This window comes from Typopeltis vanoorti, chromosome 15 (assembly GCF_054136105.1).
Source record: "Typopeltis vanoorti isolate ZY-2024b chromosome 15, IOZ_Tvanoo_1.0, whole genome shotgun sequence".
Lineage (NCBI taxonomy): Eukaryota > Metazoa > Arthropoda > Arachnida > Uropygi > Thelyphonidae > Typopeltis > Typopeltis vanoorti.
In genome coordinates this window covers 61,291,283-61,316,412 of record NC_143563.1, presented here as the reverse complement: position 1 = coordinate 61,316,412, position 25,130 = coordinate 61,291,283, and the positions used below count along the sequence as shown (strand labels likewise).

General features: G+C 35.3%; 1 protein-coding gene across 3 annotated transcripts in view; it reads right to left on the bottom strand.

Moving 5' to 3' along the window:
• LOC150098799 (gamma-tubulin complex component 5-like) overlaps positions 1–25,130 on the bottom strand; it is a 304,536-nt gene that overhangs the window by 234,390 nt on the left and 45,016 nt on the right. For all 3 annotated transcript variants that reach the window (XM_090405102.1, XM_090405103.1, XM_090405104.1), the window contains exon 5: positions 2,119–2,204. In XM_090405102.1, coding sequence (XP_090261228.1) covers positions 2,119–2,204 — 86 coding nt within the window. The remainder of the gene's footprint in view (positions 1–2,118; positions 2,205–25,130) is intronic.

Below are 25,130 nucleotides of genomic sequence, written 5' to 3'. Positions count from 1 at the left end.
TTTAGACTATGATATGCTAAACCTATTGATTTAAAAAAAAAAAAATTTATAGGTTGTTTAATTTAAGTAATGTGCACAAAAAATGTGTCCCATGCTGTATATCTCAACATGTTAGTGTTGAGATATACATCAATTATAGTGTATATAAAATCAGTTGTCATGGTAAGCCAAGAAACACACCAAGAAATCCTATCTAATTTTCCACTGAAAAATATTAAGTATGTTATGCCAACTATTCCACAATTTGCACTTAGGGACAATATGAAAGCATCCCTCTGTTGGCAAAATATGACATATTATTAAAGAGTGGGATATGGGGAGCTAGTGAGATGCTGAGTCATGTACTTTGTTCAAGTGGGTCGCAGCCATAACTTGAATAATGAACCTAACAAGTTCATTATTCAGCTATGTGCAAGCTGATTAAATCATGTCTGACAAATAACAGGTCTGTTATTTGTCAGGATGTAATGTGGATAAAGTTAATTAGCATATGATGATACAACAGCAGTGATTCCCATACCAACTAATATTGAAACTAATATTGGTTTCATATTTTTTTGAAATTGGTTATAATGTATATCTATAGTGGTTACAGTGTATTTTTGTTCACAATATTAAATTTGCTCCAATAAGTGGGCACTCCATGTGCCCGCTCATTGGAACAAAAGCACCAGCTGTTAAGTTGATAGAATGGTAACAGTCGAAAAGTTGATATTTCATTGGGTAAGTCAGTGTCTATAGTCAGAGCATCACTGAAGATACAGTTCCTTGGAACATAATTTAAAGTGCCACTGAAATGAAAAAAGCGCCACTGAAACCCATCTAATGATTGAAATTCATGGAGAAACCAGCTATGAAATAATAATTATGTTTGGCTCTCATTATACAAGATAAACCTTGCAGATATACAGTATACCAGAAAATTATGTTATTTATTAAAGGCACCACCATATACCAATTTTATTGCATTACTTTATTTCTAAAACTTTCAATGCACTGCACTACAAAATTAACAATAATTTCATTATGAATTTTTTATTACATAACAATGTAAATGCTGTTTATCACTCAAGAGTTAATCTTAGTTGTCCTTCTTTTCTCACAACAGAAGAAGAGAAAGAAAACAAGTTACCATTAGCAGCTATACTACTAACTAAACTGAAGGCAATAATATTTTGCTAAGAATTTATAAGAGCTCATGAAAGTCCAAGATGTTGCAAAGTCTGAATGTGATACTGTCAAAACATTTAAGCACAGAATACTGTTACAAGAAAGAGAAAAACAAAAAGATGAAACAGACTTATGTGGATGAACAACTGCTATTTAATGGATAAATCGAAGATTTCTTAAATAACATACCATATGAAGAGTAACAAATAAGATACTAAATCACAATGAGATAGTGTGGCTATGATTCCATACACAGGAAGTGTTTTAATATGCATCACAGAGTAGATAGTATGTGACTTGATAGGGCATAGCATAATTTAGAACATCAAATGATTTATAAAGCAAAATTTTAAGAGTGAATGAAGAAAATCTACTCATACAGGATGCTTAATAGGAACCAAAGCTTAAAGTTGCACAGTACTTGAAAATTTTAATCACACAAACAGCATTAAGGATACTTGGACTATGCAAAAAATATATGACATGGTATCAAAACAGTCAGGACTGACCAAGAAGCCTTAGTCAGTTCTGTGCATTCCTTAAAAGATTATGTGACGGTCACCTCCAATTAAGGATGCATATGAATAATATATGAGAACTAACTGTCTGAAAGAAACCTCATTTTTTAAGTTTGATAAATTTGTTTGTTTGTTTCCAGCACATTTCAAGTTAAAGCTGGCAAAATGCATAAACACTCATATAACTGAGTTATTTTAAGTAAAATATATGTGAGTTTTAACTTATTTCAAGTCTTTATTATTAAGAGATATTGTCAGCTTATTTGTAATCTGGAGGAAAAAAAATCGCAAAAAATCTAAGTTTTTCTAATTATAACATAATTTTAACTGCATTCTTTAAACAAAAATAAGGTGCATATAAAAACCACACCTTTTAATTCTTTATGTTGCACAATAATAAAATTAAGTAATAATAATAAAAAAAACGAACCTCTTCTTCACTGAGTAGGTAATATCTTTGTTCTCCTTCTAAGAGATATCCTCCCCAATCAAACTGCTCATTATCTTCTGAAGTTGCTGGAATTAAAATTATAACTTGCATTTTTGAATACTTTGATTTGGATCAGCAAAAACAAGATTTCTTTTTTATATTTCTTGCTCACACATAGCACTGATGTGCTATATGTGGTTGGAAGCACTGATGATTTCACAGCCCCCCACATATAGGATTGATTTAAATATATACACATATATTATTATTAAGAGAGACCTCCAGGGAATCAGGAACTCATTGAGGGAGGCCACATACAAAACGCATCAGTCATCATACTTATTCTTGAGTTCATTCACACTGCTTGCACATACCACATCCATTTCAATCATGTACCACCCTATGAGAGAAAAATCTAATCCTTACCACCTTCTTAGCAGAATTCATTCTCAGCTTCCAAGGATGCCCTCTTGTCCTTTCCCCCACCTTCCATAAAATGAAAAATTCCATCAACTGAAATCCTGTATGATCCTTTCAGAAGTTTGTATGTCACAATCATATCATCCCTCTTTCTCCTGTTTGCTAGTGTGTGCAGTCTACAAATTCTCAATCTTCATAATCAGTATTCCACAATCCTGATAGCATTTTTAACACTCTCCTCCTTTGCACTCTCTCTCTCTCTCCACTGTATCAGAATCACAATGGAAATCAGGAGACTAGATCTGCACACAGTAGTCCAAGTGAGGTCTTATCGAGGCCTTGTAAAGAGGCAAAATGACTTCATTATCTTTCCATGTTAAAGTTCATTTCAGCATTGCAATTATCTTTTGAGTTGCAATCTTTGCAATCTTTGCTACATGGCCCCTGAACTTCAACTTGCGATCCACTAACACTCCAAGATCCCTAGCCTGATCAGTTTCTTCTAGCATAATCCCACCAAAATGACTTTGGTGTGATTAGATATCCAATGTGATTAGAAATGACTTTACATTTACTGACACTGAACTGACATTCATTTTCCCATGCCCACAATTTCAGCCTATTCAAATCATTCTACAAGTACTGCATATCACCAGCATTCCTGATTACCCTACCTATCTTTGCATCATCAGTAAATAGCTGTATGTTGCCTGTCAAATCCTTCCCAATATCATTAATGTAGAGATTGAATAACAGTGGACCAAGGACTGATACTTGTAGTACACGACTAGTTACCTTAAATATTGCAGACTCATATCCCCCCCCCCCGTATAACACTTTTTGATATCTGTCATTCAGCCATCCTCTTAACTACACTAATATTTTATAACCAAACCCATAATCTCCAATTTATTCAACAGTCTTCTATGCTATAATTTATAAATATATATAAAAGAAAAATTTTATGCAATTTCTTTGTAGTTTGTGTTCCTTTATATTAAGAGGATCAACAACACTATATGAAAAGTGGAAAATCTATTTTAATACATACATCCAATAATTATATAATTATAGTAATTTCTATAAATACTGATCCTCGAAACAGTCTGGCTCTTCCCTCATGCATATACCCACCTCAATATATAACATTAGGATCATATCATTGTGCAGACTTCTGTGGAGATAAGACAAGCTAGGAATATGTTTTCCGGTATTTTTACAAAAAAAAATATATATATATATATATTTAAAAATAGATTTAATGACTTAAAAACCGAGATTACTTATAAAGATTTAATAAGATTAATACAACTAGTTTCGGCTTATAATAGCCTTCATCAGGTATTCTTAAAGGAAGAGAATAGTAATAAACATTGAAGTATCTAAAAACTTGAAAATACAGGTAAAAAATCGGCATTAATCTTATTAAATCTTTATAAGTAATCTCGGTTTTTAAGTCATTAAATCTATTTTTAAAAATGTATCACAACAACCGAGTTGAAGCATATAATTACACACACACATATATATATATATATATATTAGGAGAATTCATTTTTACTCGGTAGGAATATTATAAAATAAGTTTAATGACTATTACCGAGAGAAAAGATGGCAAGATATATTTAACAAGATACTACTAGTTTACTAGTTTCGTTACAAGAACATCATCAGGTATCATACTCAAAGAAATATATAAAAAATTACAGAGACTTAAAATTGTATTAACAGAACAAGTGAAAAACAGTAGCATGTTTGAAAAAATGCAAGTATGAGTTCCATACAAACGAATACTACGCGCTGTCGCGAGTGCGCCAGTACTGAACAGAAGCAACGTGTGCGTCCGAGAGATTGTAACTCAGGCTGTTGTTGATATGAGAGGAATCTAGAGAAATTTCTCTTGATTCAACAATCTTTCTTTCGAGTTCATCGTAGCACACATGGATATTAGCAGTTTGAGTCCAGTTTACAATGTGCTGGCGGCCTTCGTCTGAGTTAGCAGAAAAGAGAACGTGGCTAGAGAGAGCGCTAGCTCTAGTCCTGTTATAGGAGATATCTCTACGGTGTTCATCCAAACGTAGAAGGATGGATTTGGCAGTCTGTCCATAATAAGGCTTTCCGCAATCACACAAAATCTTGTAGACTCCTGGAAACTGAGTAGGAAGATGTTTCTGTTTATGTTTGCAAAGTAATGAACGAAGTTTTGGAAGCATAGTGTAGCACGTTTTGAAGTTAAATTTCTTGAGAATCTTTGCCAGTTTTGGTGAAAGAGAGCTGATGTAAGGCAAGGAGATGAAGGCTCTTGGGGGATGGGGATCTTCAGCAGTAGTTGAGTGCCTGGGGGAAAGAAATTTGTCAATCTTCTTTGGAGAGAAGCCATTGTTAATAAACGTTTTTTTAAGAAAACTGAGTTCATTTATAATTTCTGTTTCTTCGGTAAGTAATGATTTGGCTCGGTGGGCTAAAGTGGAAATAATACCACATTTTTGTGGAGGATAATGATGGGAGGAAGCATGAAGGTATCTGTCAGTATGAGTAGGCTTTCTAAAAATTGAGATTTTAATGTTCTCAGCACATCTGGTAAGTTTGAGGTCTAAAAAGGGAAGACAGTCATCCGATTCCAGTTCGAGGGTGAAAGAGATTTTTTCGTGGCACTTGTTTAGGTGGTCTAAAAATAAATAGAGGTTATTGACGCCGTCTTCCCAGATGAGGAAAATATCATCAATATATCGGTACCAGGCTTTTGGTTTAAAGTGAAAGGAGTTAATAGCTTTTCCTTCAAATTCGTTGAGAAATATATCCGCAAGAATCGGAGAGAGTGGGCTGCCCATAGCCAGACCTGCGTTTTGTAAGTAGATCTTGTTATTATATTTGAAGTATCCTGACTTTATGCAATGGGAGAGAAGAGCAAAGAGTTTTTTTGATAATTTATTCTTGAGAAGATCGAGGACTTCTTGAGCAGGAACATTTGTAAAGAGAGAAACAATATCAAAACTTGCCATTAAATCTGTTTTTTTAAGTTTGATGTCCTTGATTTTAGAAACAAAATCTGCAGAGTTTTTAATATGTGAAGAAGAAATTCCAGAAAGATTTCTTAGAAAACTCGCTAGAAATTTGGAGAGATTATAAGTGGGAGAGTGTATGCCCTCAAATATAGGTCTGAGTGGGCAGTTATTTTTGTGAATCTTGGCGAGACCATACAGTCGAGGTATCAAGGGATGAAGCGACCGAAGAGAAAGCCGAATGTTTTTTTGTAACTCTAAGGTGGTTTTTAATAAATTATTAGTTCTATTATGTAGTTCCATCGTAGGGTCATTAGCAATTTCTGAGTAGGTATCACTATTTAAAAGTTCCAAGATTTTATTATGGTAATCATACTTGTTTAAGATGACAGTTGCATTCCCTTTGTCTGCGGGAATGATAACTATGTTACTATTATCTATTAAGGACTTGATAGCTTTCCTTTCAGAGTAAGAAATGTTGTCAGGTGGAGGTCTAGCTTTATTAATACAGAAAATTGCTTCCATACGGAGGTTGGCGTCTTTCTTTGGTAATAAAGAAGCTGCCTTTTCTATCTTTGTTAAGAGATGTTCTCTAGGGATGGATGTAGGAGCAGTGACAAAGTTGAGACCTTTAGCAAGTATGCTTTCTTCTGCCAAAGATAATTGATGGGAAGACTTATTGATGACAACTTTTTTTAGATAGGTAGAGTCAAAATGAGAAGTTTTGTTATCTTGATTATATTTAAGAGAATCATATTTTCTAATGAGTTTTATTTTGTTTAAATTCTGTATTTTAGAAGCCTTAAGAGTGCTAATTTCTTTTAAATGGTTCCAAGATGAACTGTCTAGAGAATGAGAAAAACGTGTTTCGTGAGAGGTCTTCTTGGAAAAATAAGCAGCAAGACAACGTTTGGTATCACAAATGCGTTCCTCTTGGAACCATTTAAGTCTCTGTAATTTTTTATATATTTCTTTGAGTATGATACCTGATGATGTTCTTGTAACGAAACTAGTAAACTAGTAGTATCTTGTTAAATATATCTTGCCATCTTTTCTCTCGGTAATAGTCATTAAACTTATTTTATATATATATATATATACAGGGTGTCCCAAAATTCACACAAGATTTAAATTTAGCGCCATTTGTGTGGTAAAGTGTTGCCAATGAGAAAAAAAAAGACAGCGTGACAGCTGACAGTTCAGGGTTATTAAAAATGACCACACACACACAGCGAAGAGAGTTTGTTGAATGGATTATGGAACAACAATAAGTGGATGCTTATTTTTCGAACAAAATCATCTTCAGCGATGAGGCTCATTTTCATCTTGATGGCTTCGTTAATCGACAAAATTGTCACATTTGGGGTTCAGAAAATCCACGAGTGATTGTTGAGAAACAAATGCATCCACAACGTGTCACTGTTTGGTGCAGATTTGGGCTGGAGGCATCATCGGTCCATTCTTCTTCGAAAATGCGGCTGGTAAGGCAATAACAGTTAATGGTGCTCGCTATCGCAACATGATAATCCAGTTTTTTGTGCCTAAATTGCAAGATATGGATGTGGACGACATGTGGTTTCAACAAGACGGTGTCACATGCTATACAGCCCGAGAAACAATTCAATTACTGCATGAGTCATTTCCTGGTGGTGTAATTTCCCATTTTGGTGATCAGAATTGACAGCCCAGATCATGTGACTTAACGGCATTGGACTTTTTTCTTTGGGTTTTTTTTGAAGTCTACGGTTTATGTCAACAAGCCCACGACCACCCACGCCTTGAAGGAGGAATTGAGCGCTGTATCAACGAAATTCAGCCACAATTATGCAAAACGGTCATGGAAAATTTCGACAAAAGAGTGCGTATGTGCCAGCAAAGCTGTGGAGGCCATTTACCCGATATGCTATTCCATGCATAACCCTATACTGTATACTTTATGAATCAATAAGAAATTACAATTTTTAATTAAAAACCTGTGTTTTCTATTATTTCAAAATTACTTCTTGCGTGAATTTTGGGACACCCTGTATATATAACATAGAATAAGAAATGAACTAAGTGTTACTTGGAAACCGTGCTATGAAGCAAGCATGGGTTTTAATGACACTTCAGGTGTTCTATTAAGCAATCTGGCAATCAGAAGCATCACAACAAGCAACATAAACATCTAGTTTATGAAAGCCTAATATCTTTCTCAAGTTGAAAGAATACCTTTATTGGAAGCAAAAGTATTCCAATCCACACTTTGTTTGTAAAAAAAGTAAAGACGTTATCAACTTGCCAACTTTAACCTAGATTAAGATTTAACGTGGTATTAGACAATTCCAATGTGGAAAACCTTCTTTACAGAATGGTAGTTTTGAAATTTATGCAAATTTAATAATTCAGGAGTGAAGTAATGCTCAGAGAGAGAGAGAGAGAGGGAGAGAGAAAGAGAGAGAGAGCAACTATTTAAGAGCTTTTAGAGGTCAAAGCAGTGTTAGCAGAGACAGGCAAGTTATTATTCCTCTTTATTGAGCATTGATAAGACCCCAACTTGACCACTGCATGCAGATCTGGTCACCTGGGTTTCTTGGTGAAGAAGAGGTGGAGATGCAAGTGACAAAGGTGGTAACAGGTCTATGGAATGAACCATACAAGAACAGATTGAAGATTTGTGAGTTACAAAAATTGGCTGACAGGTGGAAAAGGGGTAACATGATTGAGACCTATAAATTACTGAAGGGTTTTTACAAGATTAATACAGAGGAAATTTTTCAGAACAGGTCTGTGGTAGGAGAACTAGGGCTATCCTTGGAAACTGAACAAGAGTGTAGTTAGCAAGGGTGTTAGAACTAGATTTTTTGTCTAGAGTGGTGAATAAGTGGAACGGGTTTGCTAGTCTGTTGTGAGTGGCATGAATGTGAATGAGTTCAAAGCAAAGTATGACAGATACTGTCACAAATGTTGGATAGTGCTTAGCATGATGTGTAGGGCCTCTCTCAATGAGTCTAAGAACTCCATGGAGTAGTCTGTAATAATAAAAATGAAATCTCGCTGTTCATTAAAAGAGGCCAGAAAAAAAAAAATACAAGTCCTCTTTAGATTTGAATATATTAAGCATGATGAACTGGAATAATGAAAAAAAAAAGGAAATTCATTATACCAAAAAATGGGATGAAGTAAAAGGACCCAAGGTGTTTTATATAATCAGCACTGGCTATTTAAATTTTTTATGAAAGGCTAATATCAGTATAGAATTCAAAAAATATGCTAATATATTTTTATATGAAATACAAAATAGTGAAATTAAATCTTAAAAATCTTTTATATTAATATATTTTACAAGTCCATTAAACCATTTGTTTTTATGCATAGTTTTATGTGGTCTACAGTGCACAATACTTCAAATTAAAATCTTATATATGCAATTATAACATTTTGTAGATCAGGAGAAAGGTACCAAGAAAAAAAGCATCAAAACATTATGGCTATATAATGAAAACAGGACATTATATCAAGAAGCACAGTCTATATTTGAGTTGTAAGTCAGTAGTTAGAATTGAAAGAGGTACAGGAAAAATGATTTGATGTAAAATTAGGTGAAAGATAAGATAGTGTAACACACTATCTATATTGTTAATCATTATCTATATGGATCACATTATGAAGGAAATTGGCATTAAAACTGGTATCAAAATCAGAAATGCTAATCTTCACTCTTTACTTTATGCAGATGATATCATACTCCTAAATAAATCTAGTACTGCAGGGATTCCTTAAGTCAACTGAATAACTGCTGGTGTCACCAAATCTGTCAGGAAAATCAGCAATAAAACAGATAAAAACTATGAAAATAGTAGGAACATGGGAAAATACCAAAAGCATTATCAGTGGAGAACCTAGAGAACAAGTGAAATACCATAGCTCCTTAGGTACAATTTTTAGTGAAATGGCAAATTAAATTTGGAAAATGACAACACATTAAGCAAAGCTGGTATATGTATTAAATAGGTTTAGGTGTTGGTAGTTACTCAGATCAGTGCTTCATAGTATAAACAACATCAGGGGGAAAAAAAAAGAATGAATAAGCAAGCACTTGCAATGCAGAATGCATGAAGCAAAGTTGGCAGCAACAAAGGCAGAGTGCTGTGGGTCTCACTAGCACAGTTGATTATTGACAAAGCCTACACAGACATGAAGTGTCACAATTGCAAACCAACAAGGAAAAAAAAAGTCTTATATGTGATTTATGTTGCCATTCAAAGCAGGCATCCAAACCAAGAACAGTTTTTTTTTCATAAGCTTCAAATTATATAGCAGTGAAACAGAATACAACTATTTTATAATGTTCTTGTGTTTTTTTGCTTGACAGCTGTCAATTCCCAAGCTCCATCAAGAAACATTATCTTCTCAACAGGAACTCAAATAATAAGGAATCTACAGAAAATAATTCATTTCTTATATATGTATTTTTTTATTTCTTACAGGGAATCTTTAAAACTCTCCCTTTCCTTACTCCTAAAATCATTCCTTTTTTTTAAAATGTATTTCTATTCTTTTTCTTTTGTGCCCATCAGCCATTTGCTTCATATCACAGTAGAGAATACACTATAGTCTTCAATTTGTGATTGCAGATGAATGGTGTTATGAAGTGAACAGCTGAAATTACTCTTCCACTTGATAACTATTTCATGTATCAAAAAAAAAAAAAAAGAAGTATGTAGGAAAGTATGGGTCCCATACCACTTCTTGTTGTTACCTGAATTTTAGAGCTAATTCCACCAGGGATTAACTATGGGGAATGCGTCAGCTTAAGAGCCTCACTAGTCATCTAATAATAGTGAAACGACAAGCAGTAATGCTACATTCTTCTTAGAGTAGAATATCATTCTGACAAATATAATTTTATCAACATAATAATATTTTTATACATCTTTTATTCCAATTTTAATTAACTAACAGTACAATTTTCTGTAAAAATAAATCATGTAAAAATATTTAAATCTTTACAGGATCAAGTGATGCTGTTAGCTGCAGTGGAAACCAGTATGCAGTCATCACAGGAAACATGCATGAACCAGGCAGTCAAATACATGGTTTGTGCATGTATTTGACTTTCCAAATTCACTTCACAAACATATCTCCAAAGCTTTTGACCAGGTTTGACACAAAGGCTTACTAAGCAAACTACCATCATTTCATCTGTCTCAGGACTTCTGTAGTTGGATTACCAGTTTTCTATCTGGAAGCACACTGTGTGTGATGGTTTCTTATCCTCTCACCATTCAACTAATGTTAGGGTTACACAAGGTTTTGTCCTCTCACCAATCCTCTTCCTGCTATATATATCAATGATCTACTTCAGTTGACCTCCAACCCAATATACAGTTTTGCAGATGACACTACACTGCACTCCTCCCTTTCATTTGATAAACCTTACTCTACACAACTCACCTCAACCTATAGAACATCAACCACCACTGCCCTCAATTCTGATCTTTAAGCCATCCACCAATGGGGTTAAGATAACCTCGTCAATTTCAGTGCTAATAAAAACCAATTCGGTCTTATTTCTCACAAAAAAAAAAAAAAACATTTTCTTCAGTATTAATTTTGACAACACCCAAATTTCCAGACAAGATGAGATTTCTCTTCTTGGAATTAGCCTGACATCAAGCCTCTCCTGACAAAACACATCATAACCATTGAATCCTCAGCTTCTAAAAAACTAGGATTTCTCTTCTACTCAAGCCGTTACTTCAGTTCTGAACAGCTGTCAACATTATACAAATCACAAATCTGCCCAGCTATTGAATATTGCTCTCACATTTGGAGTGAGAGGGCCTAAAAGCTCCATCAAAATGCTTGACTCAATAGAGAGAGCAATTACTTATTAATGACCCATCTCTTACCAACTCACTCTTCACACTTTCTCACAGACATTTGGTTTCCGCAATATGTGTATTCTATAAATATTTTCATGGGAAATGTTCATCTGAAATAGCATCAATAATTCCCCCAGTTAGTACTAAGCTTGTTGGAACATGTGCAGCTGCTACTCAACATCCCTTCACAGTGCACCTTGAAACCAACAGAACAAGTTTTTTTTAACTTCTTCATCCCTCTACTGCTGTATTGTGGAACAGTCTTTTCCCTGGAATACAATATACAGTCTTTTAAATTAAATGTAAACAAGTTCCTCCTTTTCCAATCCACTACCAATATATTGTGCTAATGTACTATAGGTTGACCAACCAACCTCTCATGTATGGGCCCAACATAAAAAACTACCATCTCCAGTCTGCAAAACTCCACCTACTTTTCCTGGCAGAAACTCAAATCTCACCCATCCCCCCAAGACCCATTCATCTCAGCTTTCCCAATTGCACATTCTTTGATTCCTTTCAACTGAAGGGTGACATTGGTGCATATATCTAATCTGACATTCCATGCCATAGAGCAGTGATCTCCAAAGTGTGGTACGCATACCCCAGAGGGGATACGCAAGTCGATACGTGGGGGTACATCAAAAAAAGTTTTATATTGATAGGAAAAAAATTAAGTAATTATTTAAAGATAAAGAATATTGCTTTCTTTCATCAATTAAACATATATCTATTATAGACAAAGATGTTATAAAGATCCTGTAAACTTAAATTTGCGAGTAGTGCACATTGGGCAACTTTGCACACATAATCATAAATCTCTTACTTCTCATCATTGTCGTTTGTAGAGCATCCTAGTGTTGACAAGCCCAACTAGAGAAGGAAAATTGCTTAGTTATCCTGCTATCTACAGATGACACCAGCTGTATTAATTATTTGACTATTAGTAGTAAGATTAACGATTTTTTAGTATATATTGTTTCTGTGCAATTACAATGCCTTTTTGTGCTTACTTTTACATTTACACTAGAAATAGTGAATTCATATTATCAAAATTGCTTACATTTTTTAAACGTGTTTGATATTATCAATAGTAGATGAATTATATTGTAATAAATATGTTTGTAAGCTGTTAATAATAAAAATAATGTGTAAAAATATCTAGCTTTTTTAATTATTATATGATGATACAAGGCATATTTCTTCTTTATAATACTTATTACAATAGATTTTTGCTCAATCAATTGGGGGTATGCACTATTTATTTTTTCTGCCTTAGGGGTATGCGATCAAAAAAGTTTGGAGACCACTGCCATAGAGCACCTGATTCTGACCATCTTTGGTTGAAAATCTCCCTGCCCCAATGAATGCCGTTTCTATTGCTCTCCCAATGCCACCAACCACTCTGAGTGCTTTAACTTCTCCTTAAACACTCCAGTCCCACTTTCCTAATAGTGAAATCATCCTCTTAAGAGATTTTAATGTTCACAACACCAACTCGCTCTTCTCCTCCAGTTGCAGAGATGCTGAGACATTTGCCTAAGTAATCCTTAGTGGCACGAACTCCTCACACCACTCTGAACTGCCATCCGGTGTCTAAACTTTGTTCTCCAAAAGGTGCACATTAAGGCCATGCAAACAAACAAACAAAAAAAATTGAGAATGCCATAGCTGGCTTTCATCAACAACTCCATCTTCGTGGGTTTAATGCTTAAACCCACGCCTGAAACAGCTGCAAGAAAACTATCAATGCTTCCAAAACCGACTTTGAAAAAGCAAAAAGCAGGAAACTTGCATCTTGACCAAATTGCAACAAGTCTTTTTTGTATCTTGCCAATGCAATTGGTTGTAATTTTTGTCCATTATCCCTCCTACCCAGTCACACCCAGATGGCTCCACTGAGTCATCACCCACAGAAAATGCCAATCTTCTGGCTTTATATCTTTCCTTCAATGCATGCATAACTGATTATGGTAAATGTACTCCAACCATTTCAAATACACAATATTTAATGTCACCTTTGTCTGTTCACCAGAAAGAGAATTGAAGAATCTTGTCCAAATTAAACACTAAGAAGTATCCTGGTCCTGATGGTTCTGAAGGTTTTGTGCACCAGAACTGAATCCTATTCTATGTTGCTTGTTTATGCTCTCTTACTTTACTGGTATCAACCCAATTCTCAAGAAGTGTGACAATTCACTACCGTCAAACTATCCCCTAATCTCTCTCTTGCTCTCTATAACCTCAATCCACTCTAAAATAATGAAGAGAACTATCAATATCCAACATGTGCAATCCTGAAGGTATCCAACTAATAAATGATCACCTGCATGGATTCCGCCACTGTCGACCAACAGGAGATATGCTCGTCATGGTTCATGGACAATTCATCGCAGGAAAATTCATTGCAGGGAAAATTCATCACAGGAACTATTCATTGCAGAAAAAATTCGCTGAAAATGTTATTTGCTAGAAAATTGAAATTATATTGCATCGATATCAATATATAACAAGCAAACACAGGGCAAGATAAATTTCACAAAATATAGTTTTTTTATGTAGTTATGTATTATTTGTTTAGATTTTAATTAGATTTTCATATTTTTATTCTTATACAATGAAAGTAATATATTTATTGATTGGTGACTTTCCTAATTTCTGTTTCATTGTAATTTTTATTCAATTTAACCTGGTTCAGAAATCCTGCTCAAGTTCCATGACCAAACATGGAAACCACTCAAGCCACTTCAGGCCTCCAATAAACAGTGCTGTGGTCTCACATCAGACGACAAAATTCACTGCTTACCTAAAAACAATTACAAACATGTGCCCATTGTGAGTTTCGAATCCACAACTCATTGGTGGAAGAGGGTACGCTAACCAGTCGGTTGTTAACGACATGATATTTCTGATCACAGTTTATTTTTGAATGTTTCACAAGAGAAGTAATTAATTACGTATTTCACTTTGGGAACATCTATCTATCTATCTATATTTTTTTTTTCAGTAAAGAAGGCGAAATATAAAATTTCTTAGTGTTATAAAATACTAGTATTGGAGGAAAAGGTAAAGACTAGTATTGCACTCACAGATGGCAATTTAGCCTATGCTGTTTTACACAATGATGATAGGATTTACGTAATTATGTGTAATTACGTAAATCCTATCATCATTGTGTACAATTCCTATCATCATTCTGCCCCATCACTATAATTACTCAAAAATAAACCTATGATCTTAAACTAGCTCTGTAAACGATAATAGCATACAACATGTCTTTCATATGCAGAAAAAGTGGAGTCATTTTCAAAATACATGTGTATTCAATAACCGAAACACGTCACCTTCTGAATTAGTTCAGATAAAAAAATATATCACGCCTAGATGGATGTCTAAATGCGCAGAACAGAAAAATAGCGAACGGTTAGAAGAATAAATATTCATAAATATTGTGCCCTGTCTCCTTAACTATTCTTAAATATTTTATTCTCCCTAATAACTATTCTAACAATTAACACCCCAACTGGCCGATACGTCTATAGATGTCCAGCAAAATCTGGATATGATCCTGTAACGCCTATTCAATAACATGGATAAGAAGTGCAATTTGGTCTCACTATTTCATCCACCATGGTCGGTAGAGAGGTTAATAGAATGGTCAGCAGGAATATGTAAATAGTTAACTATAAATATTAGTTGGATATAACTATTCACCCTAAATATTCTTAAATATGATGCTCTTTCTCCCTAACCATCCTATCCCAGTTCTGCAACAGTTAATATTCCATCTATAGAGCTTGTGGTAAGAAATAATATTAATAACTTTATACAGAATAAAATTTTTCAGAAAGCCTAAATATAATCGAAACATTATTATTATTATTTGACACCTCCAGGGAGTCCAAGGACTCATCGAGGGAGGGCACCTGCTCTACAACTCCATCTCCACCATTCAATCACCAACTGACCACAACTACACCAATATCATCTCTACCGCCAACCACCACTGATACAGACAATCACAAACATCCATGCCCACATTTGAACCCACAGTCTTTTGGCTGGAGAGTGGATATGCTATCCACTCGGCCAACCAGGCCGACAATTTCTTAAATATTTTAAAAATATTTCTTAAATTTTTTAAAAAATATTTTTTTAAAAATATTTCTATTTTTAAAATAGAAAGACATATTTCTATGTGGGAAATATGTCTTTTTTTTTCACATATATCTGCAATGAATAACTTTATACCGAATAAAAATTTTCAAAAAGCTAAATATAACAGAAATATTAAATAATATATAAAATATTTCTTAATTTTTTTTAACATTTCTTAAAATTTTTTTAAAAAAATATTTTGTAAAAGATATTTTTTTAAATATTTCTTATAAGGGAAATGTTTCTTTTTTTTTCACATATATCCACGATGAATTGTCTGGACACGGCTCTTCACACATCTCTGGACAAATACAATGCAGAAGTTTAGTTTGGTGAATCTCAAGTGGTTGCATTCAATATGATCAGGTCTGGCACAAAGGCCTATTAATCAAGCTCCCATCATTTGGTCTGTCCGATGACTTGCAACAAGATTCTGTTCTCTCACCAACAAATGGCCTACTTCAACTAACCACCAACAAAATACACAGTATCACAGAGGATAGCACATTGCGCTCCACCTTTTCATTTGACAAAATTTTCACTAAACAAATCACTTCAACTTATAGAGCATTAACCTCCACTGCCCTCAATTCTGATCCCTAAGCCATCCTTCAATGGGGTTCAGATACCCTCATCAGTTTCAATGCACTAACACAACTCAGTTCTGCCTTACTTCACAAAAAATTCTTTCAGTGTTGTCAAAGATAATACTGAAAGAATCTACCCATCTGTGCAAAGAAGACTAAGCTGCAGGCACAAAGAACTTTATATACTTCAGGCTGTGTAAGAGAATGAGGAAAGAACTCTGGGGCATCTAGAGATGCCCCAGAGTTCTTTCCTATCTATCATGATCTGTAAAATTTCACTTTTATTTTATTTATACTTTAAGAAGTTATGTTTCTATGATATCACCTTTCTCTCTTTTCCTTCTGTTATTCAAACTCCGAAGACCACTTTCTCTCAATCTGTCGTCATGAACATAATTTCTTAGGCCAGATATCATCATGTTGCATCTTTTTGGCTGTCTTCTCATCTACAAGGTGAACATACAAGTTAGTGTTTACTTCAAATCCTCATTAGCAATGTGGTCTATAACTCCATCTACCATTACTCTTAATCTCTAGCTTCAACGTCCACTTGTAGCATATTACCATTAATGTAATACTGCCGAAAGAATTAGTTAACTGATACAAGTGTGAAAACTGATAACCTTGAAATAGAAAAAGTGGAACAATTCAAATATGTTAGAATACTGATCACAAGCCAACCAAATAACATGGTAGAAATCACCTGCTTTCTCTTGACTTTCTTAATTCAACTCTTCATTCTTTACAACTCACATTTGTGCACCACTGTTCACTATTCACCACACTGTAATTCCCATTTGACACATTCACATAACATTCCAATGCAGTCTCTCTCTCATCATTTTTGCTTATCACCCACAAATCACTTTTGATAGCAAATACACCACATCTCATGACATGCCTCACATAATGCCATAGTTTGTTTTAGCATCATTAGCTGCACTATAATAATATATATACAAATAAGCTTGTAAACATATAACTCAGTTAAATGAATACTGCACAGGGACTGACTATATAATCAACTAAATCTAACAAAAATTATATAATATTGTTAATTAAAAATCCAAATTATAACTTATCTTTCTAAAGGCACATGACATGACAACTTTTCTGGGTATGTCACCTAGTAAATATGGTTGCTTCTGCCCTAGCTCCACATTCGTACATGTTCAGACCCAAACTGAATAACTAAATCAATGGCACTGGTAATATTTTTGCAGATTTCTTCAGCACTCCTGCTGATATCCCAATCGTGCTGTATTCAGCTGAAGAGCTTGAGTTGAACACAGATCTTTGAAATTGCTTAGAATGAACACTTAACACAGCTATTTCTAAAGCATTCATTACGGTTATTCTTACATGCTAATTTTTCCTTTTACTTGCCACATAGCATATCGGATTTCCATTTGCTTGTATGGCTAACTGCTTTTCATTGTTTGATTTCATCTTTACATGGCTGTCACTTTCCTAGCCTGCTTTTAGGCCTGGTTATCACTTTCTACAATCCAAAACATTTTCTTTTTATTCAACTCTAGCTTGAAAGTCTTATCATGCAGGAGTTAACATGATTTAATCTGCTGATCCTAGGAATGCAGTCAGTTACAGCTTCCTTCAGGCATCCATTGACATCACTTACTATGCATTGACTCTACCATGCAGTTTTTCATGCCAGGTCACTTTTTCAAGCTGTCTTCTCAGTCTATCATAATCTGATAGACTGATTCATCATCATCATCATCAAATTCCTGCCTTGTGCCCTCAAGGGGTGTACAGGATATGATAGTACTACATGAAAAAAATTACATCATTATTAATTTCCTATCTACAATTTTCCTCTAAATCAGTCTGTTACTTGTCAAGACTCCAACATTATCAGATCTTATATTTCTATTGTATAAGGCACTTTGTACCGTATCAATCCACCTATATCCTGGTCTTCCTCTGGGTCGTTTTGCTGCCAACCTGGCAGAGAACACTTGTTTTGCTAATCTTTCCTCTCCCATTCTGTTTAAGTGACCATACCACCTGATATTAGCTCTGCTAACGCATTCCTGGATGCTGACAATGCCAAGTTCTTTCCTAATAATCCTCGTTTTTAATATGATATTGCCATTGATGCCATCTGTTCACGCCTATAATCTTTCTCAAGACTCTCATATCTGTGGTCTCTAGTCTTTGGTCAAGTGTTTTACTCCTGACCCAGCTCTCAGATCCATAAGTTAAAACTGGTTTGAACACTGTCTTGTATACAGCTAATTTAGTGTTCCGACTAATTTCTTTTTTATACCACATGAATTTATTCAATTGATTCCCACCATACCAGCTTTGCTGATTCTGTTGTCTATTTCTATATTTAATTTACCATCTTCAGTAATAATCGTGCCTAAGTAGCTGAAATGTTTTACTTGTTCCACAGGTTCTCCATTCACAACACACTTGACATTTTCAATGATTCTGCCTATTTTCATTGTCTTTGTCTTTTAATTGCTGACCTTCATACCATATCTATTACAACAGCTATTCAATTTAGTCAAAGAATCTTGCAGACTTGTAGCGGATTTATTGATAAGTATAACATCATCCGCATAAAGCAAAGAGCTCTCATTAACATCTCCAATTTTGATATCATGTTTAATACCACTTTCCTTCATAATGTGATCCATATAGATAATGAATAACAGAGAGGATAATGTACATCCTTGTCTCACACCAGATTTAACATTAAACCATCTGACTGTACTTCCTTCAATTCTAACTTACTGACTTACAACTCAAATAAAGACTAAGTATTGCTTGATATAATGCCCCATTGACACCATATAACTGCAGCGTATTGAATAGCTTCTCTCTTGGCACCTTGTCATATGCCTTTTGCAAATCGACAAAACTTAAATACAGATCTTTGTTATATTCCCATGCTTTTTTGACTATTTGTTGTAAAGTGAAGATCTGATCCTGACAGCCTCTATTTGGCCTGAATCCGGCTTGTTCTTCACCAAGCTTTTCTTCCACAATTCTTCTCAACCATTTCTCAAGTATACTTGCATAGATCTTGCCAGGAACACTCAGTAGGGAAATACCTCTGTAATTCTCACATTAAGTTTTATTTCCCTTTTTATATATGGATACTATGAGAGCTCTACTCCAATCATTGGGAATTCGTCCCTCTGTCCAGGCTTTCTGAACTATACAGTGCAGCCACTGTAAGACTCTTATACCACCATACTTGAGCATTTCTGGTCGAATATCATCTACTCCTGCTGCCTTTCCACATTTCAAGCCTTTGATGGCTTTTTCTACTTCAAGTATGGATATGTATTCCTGACTGCATGCCTGGTCAGTGTTTTTTACCACTGTGCTGTCATCGCTGCTTGTTTCATTTAGCAGTTTTTCAAAGTAATTACTCCATACTTCAAGGATATCTTTTTCTCCCGTTTTCATGTAACCTTTATTATCTCTAACTCCTTTTACAGCATTCTTTCCTCCATTCCTAAGCTTCTTCAACAACCTCCAGAATATTTTGCCACCTTCTTGATATTTATTTTCTATATTCTTGCCAAAGTCCTCCCATGACTTTTGTTTAGCTAGTTTTACACAGTGTTTAGCATTCTTGCATTTATCTCTATATTCTCTAAGAGCACAAGCTGACTTATTTGACAGGAACTTTTGATATGCGTTCTTCTTTTCACTGCCTCTTTAACTTCCTGCGTCCACCAGGGAGTTCTGATTTTTATATCCTTACAGACAACCTCACCACATGCCTCTCTGGCAGAATCAATCTATGTTTTCTTCAGAGTTTCGCACCGAATCTCCAAGGTTTGATTCCTGTTCTCAAACTCTTTCATTTTTTCTTCAATAATCTTTGTGTATTTTAGTCTACAGTTCACATCTGAGAGCTGCTCAACTTTTATTCGCTTTAAAACTTTCTTACATGTTATTCTTTTCAATATTTTATCTTGCTCAAGACTAAATAGTGATCACTTCCAATTTCAAATCCTCTGTACATTCTGGTGTCCTGCACCAGGGAGAAAACATCACTATTAACAATAACATAGTTAATGAGACTTTTCTTATTCCTAGCCTCTTCTCTCCACGTGAATTTGTGCACATTTTTATGTTGGAACATGGTGTTAGTAATAACCAGTCCATGTCCCGAGCAGAAATCCAACAGATATTTGCATTATTATTAGCTTTGCTCTTTTCTCCAAATTTTTCCAAAATATTTTTGTATGTCTCGCAATCATTTCCTACTCTGTTATTTAGATCCCAACAAGGACCAACTTTTCATTTTTCATTGTGTCAGTTGCTTTTTCTAAAGCCTCAAAAAATCCTCTACTTGTACCTTAGTAGAACCTTCTGTGGGACCATAGGTACAAATAAGTCTCATTGTCCAGTTCCCCATTCTCATATTTGCCCACATCACTCTACTTGAGACTGCCTGCCATTCAAGAAGATTAGCCTCGTATTTAGTGTTGAATACAATGGCTACTCCTCCTTTTCCTTGATTGTCATTGCCTGAATATAACATTTTGTATTTATTGCTCAGAAAGATCTCACCAGTTTTGGTCTTTTTTGTTTCAGTCACCCCTATTATGTCGATCTGGTACTTATCTAATTCCTTAGCTAGCTCCATTTCTTTGCCATTCAGGCTTCTTACATTGATAGTACCGATCTCTAAATCTGGTGATGTTGAGTTGGGGTTTGTTTTCAGATTTGTTCTAGTAGCTGACTTTTTGCTCTTCGCCCCGGTTCCCTGGCAAAAACAACGGTGGCCTTGTTTAACCAGGCGACGCCCCAGTCGGCATGAAATTTTTTCATGTTGTACCATCATTTTTTATTTTGGTTTAACCAATAAGAATACAATTTGGTCGGTTAAATCCCAAATTGCCAGCCCATCCTCGTTCGTTCAGTATCCAAGTAGATACCCAACAGGGTGCACGACGAGAAGGTGAGGATTGGACATTAGGTCAGAAGTCCTGGTCTGTTCTCTGCATTCCTTTAAAGGCTATGTGGAGGTCTCCTCTCAGTTATACAGCTTTGACCTTTAAGCACCCCTACAAAATCCTTTATTTCGTTCAAAGTTGTCACAAAATCTACCACCTCCCAATCAGTCTGGAGGGGAAACAGATATCCAATTCATACAGATTATCAGATGCTATTATTAGATCCAATATTCCTACTCCTACATCTTTTCCATTACATGCTGTTTAATGCAGCTCTCAGTAATTCTATAAATTCTCTTTCCCTTATCTTGCATGCTTTCTCCCCACTCTAGTCTGCATCTCTCTAGTTGAAATCATTTATAATCAGAGCTCAACAAATTATGCTGCAAACCCTACTCACCTCACAAAAAATTTACTCACTCAAGAACCACCCTCCCCTTTTATTTTAATATTCCAATAAGTCAATAGGGATTCCACAAAATGATTAATAGTGCTGTACTATGATTAGAGAAGTTATTCTTTATTAAATTAAAAAAATTATACTTTGTCCAGTCTGCAGCTGCTCATTAACTAGCAAAATCCACTTGCATGGGCAAATGTATTTGTCGAGCCTTACCTATAATGATGCTTCTATACATGTATCCATAAGGTTTAATCTGTCTATACAGTTAACAGTCTTCCAAAGAAGAACTTTGCCTACAGCAGCAATGAACTATGTATTTTGTCCTGTTAACTTCCACTTCACAACAAACAGCCTCAAACTCATTGCCTGTATTATTCATATACTATTACCATTTAGAATGTTTAAATTGGTTGGATTCAATCTCTCTGACATTAATCAATACTTGTCAATACAATCCATCATGAAAAGGATGTGATGAATACAAGTATTCATCACATCCTTTTCATGTAAGAATGTCCTCTTCTATTAGCCAGGTCTCACTAATCCCAATGATTTTTTGATTCCATATCATTTTCCAATGCTAAAAATTCATCACTTTATTCCTCATCCTTCTGTCATTAGTGTACATGCATGATAATCCACAGCCAGGCTGATGCGTATTGAAGTAACTCATAAAATCGGACTGGTTCAAGCGACCTGAGTTGACTCATCAACCAAATTCCTTACCATAATGACACAAACATTGTTTTTCAGGAAATCATCGTTTAACAGGAAAAACCTTGTAGGGAATATGCTTGCTTCTAGGTATGTGCTGTATGCAACTGGTAAAATATAGATTACATTATTATAAAGAAAATAGATTGTGAATATTTCAAGGAATATTTCATTATACTTGATTGTATAATGCCAGTGATACGTTATAAATTAATAATATTTTGTTAGAATTGATAATACAATGTTTTGTAGTATGACTTGCATTAAGCTGCTGTGAACAAAAGTTCCAAGTGCACAGGCACACCGACGGAAAGAAAGGTTGCCTCCAGGCAACCTTTCTTTCCGTCGTGTGCCTACAGCACGTGTAGAAGCTAGTGGTCAGAAAAAACAAACGATACGAAACGAGACCCACATGAGAGAAATTATACACTTTGGGTGAGCTACGTGATTTATGGTGATTGCCGATAGGGGAGATGATATAAAAGGGTTAGGACCCCCCCCCCCCCCCCCCCCAACATGCACACAAGGCTTTTTTTTTTTCCTCTTCTCTCTTGGCTAGTAGTCTCGTGTATTCCAGTGGGCAGACGGTTGCACGGAGGAGCGTCTCTGTCCAGGAGTGCTTGGACAAAGGATGAGCGAAGAGTTCTGTTAGAAATCCCGAGGGCGGTAATAGGATATGCCGCTTACAAGCTGGAAGGATCATGCACTCCTAATCGTACGATGAAAGAACACATCTCTGTTCGACTGATGGGCATTTCATGGAAAAGGCTGATTCCAGCATCTAGGCAACAGGCCTCAACAGAAGCAGAATTGCCTTACGCCATCGTTATATCTGGAGTGGGCTAGTTATGCTGGGATCATGTGGACTTACCTTTGACAGGAGAAATCCATGCCATAACACCGACTAAATGATTCAGAAGGGAGATCGATCAGAGAATGGCAGTCAGAAGTTGAAGGAACAAGTATGAAGAACCAGTGTGTACAGTAACGTTGAAAATTCTTTGTCTATATAATGTGCATAAGAAAATTAAGATGTTATAAATGAGATTAAGGGAAATTGAGGATTGAGAACTTTCATATAATTAAGTCAGGACTGTAGCACCTTAATATTAGAATGCACAGTGAGGTAACTTCTATACAGTTAAACTAATGTGTATGTTTTTGCAAGTATTAAGAAGGTTTAGTCTGAGTAATGTGATATGATATGATATAAAGATTAATGTGAATATTGCAGTCAAGTTTTGTCAGTTTGTGAAATAACATATTGATGTTGCTTCTTGATGTCCTTACTTAATAAGGATACCTATAATTTTCTCTGATTAACATTGAAGTTTTGGATTGAGTTTCTTTGTATTGTAAATTGTATTAATGTGTCAAATAAACCTTTGCTATCTTTACTCCAAGTGTCTGAGTATTAGAATCCGATGCACCACTTGCAAAAAGATACGAATCTAAGCGGGAGAAAATAGATTATGTTATAGGTCACGATTGCAAATCAGTAGTCATTATAGTACACCTTTGAGATCACTTCTTCATTAAGACATGTTTAACTTAATCTAATAGCTTAGGTGGCGCAGCAAAAAAATATAAATATTCCTAATGCTTTAAGAGAAGTGAGATTTCAAAGACTTTGCCACGCTGGTTTTGGCTCGACTCTGAGGCCATACCTTTGTGTTTTAGAGGTACCACGTGACTCCTTAGGAAGGACCCAGCATATAGTACATATATTAATAGAATTTAAGAAAGGGGGACACAACACTGGCACGTTTATTAACAGTGACATACAGATGCGGTATCATTTTATTCAACTTTTCCTGATAGCAAAGAATGTGTACTGGCACCTACTGGTTACCATAAAAAGTGTTGCTTTCCTTCATAACCTCCAAAACATTTTCCCACCTTTTTGATATTCACCTTCTATTTTCTTACCAAAGGATTCCTATGACTTCTATTTAGCTATTTTTGCACTCAGCTCAGCTTCCTTACATTTTTCTTTTTAATCTCTCAGAGCACTTACTGACTTTCTTACCAGAAACTTAAGATAGGATTTCTTGCTTCCGCTGGTTGCTGCTTTAACTTCTTGAGTTCACCATGAAGTTCTGATATTCCTGTCCTTGGAAATGGCTTCACCAGCTATATTAACATTGCTTATACTGTTATATTAAGGTGGTATAGAGGCGACTGGAACACACTAACATCCTTCATTACAGAGTGTATAATTGTATATATATATATACAATTATATATATATATATATATATATATAAACCAACTGATTTCACACACACACATACATATATATATATATATACACACTATTTATCAATAATTGTCCAGACACTTTAGCAATTGACAATTGATATCAGCAGGTGAACCCTAATATCAAGTATGTCTACCTTTGACTTTGATCACCTCCTGCACACTTTGAGGGAGACTTTCCACCAATGTGTGGCAGATATCAGGTGGAATTTATCTCCATTCCTCAATTATCTCTATTCTGTCACTGAGTTCAGTGAGAGATTGAGGATGTGCTGCTCTGGACCTCAATCGTGGCTCCAATTCGTTCCACAGATGTTTGATGGGGTTGAGGTCAGGCCAGTCGTTTAACACCCATCTCTTTATAACATTCCATAACAGCTTCAGCTTTGTGGCATGGAGCACTGTTATCTTGGCAGTAACATGGGTCCGTTCCATAAAAACTTCACAATGTAGGCAGCACCTGATTATCCAGAACATCAAAGTACTGAGCTGCCTTCATAGAATCATGACCAGTGGTCCCACTCCAAACCAGCTGAATGCATCTCACACCATTACTCCTCCACCACCAAACTTTACTGTGGGTACAGTACACTGTGGTAACAAGCGTTCACTAGGCTACCTCCACACCCACACTGTGTAATCAGACTAGAAACAAC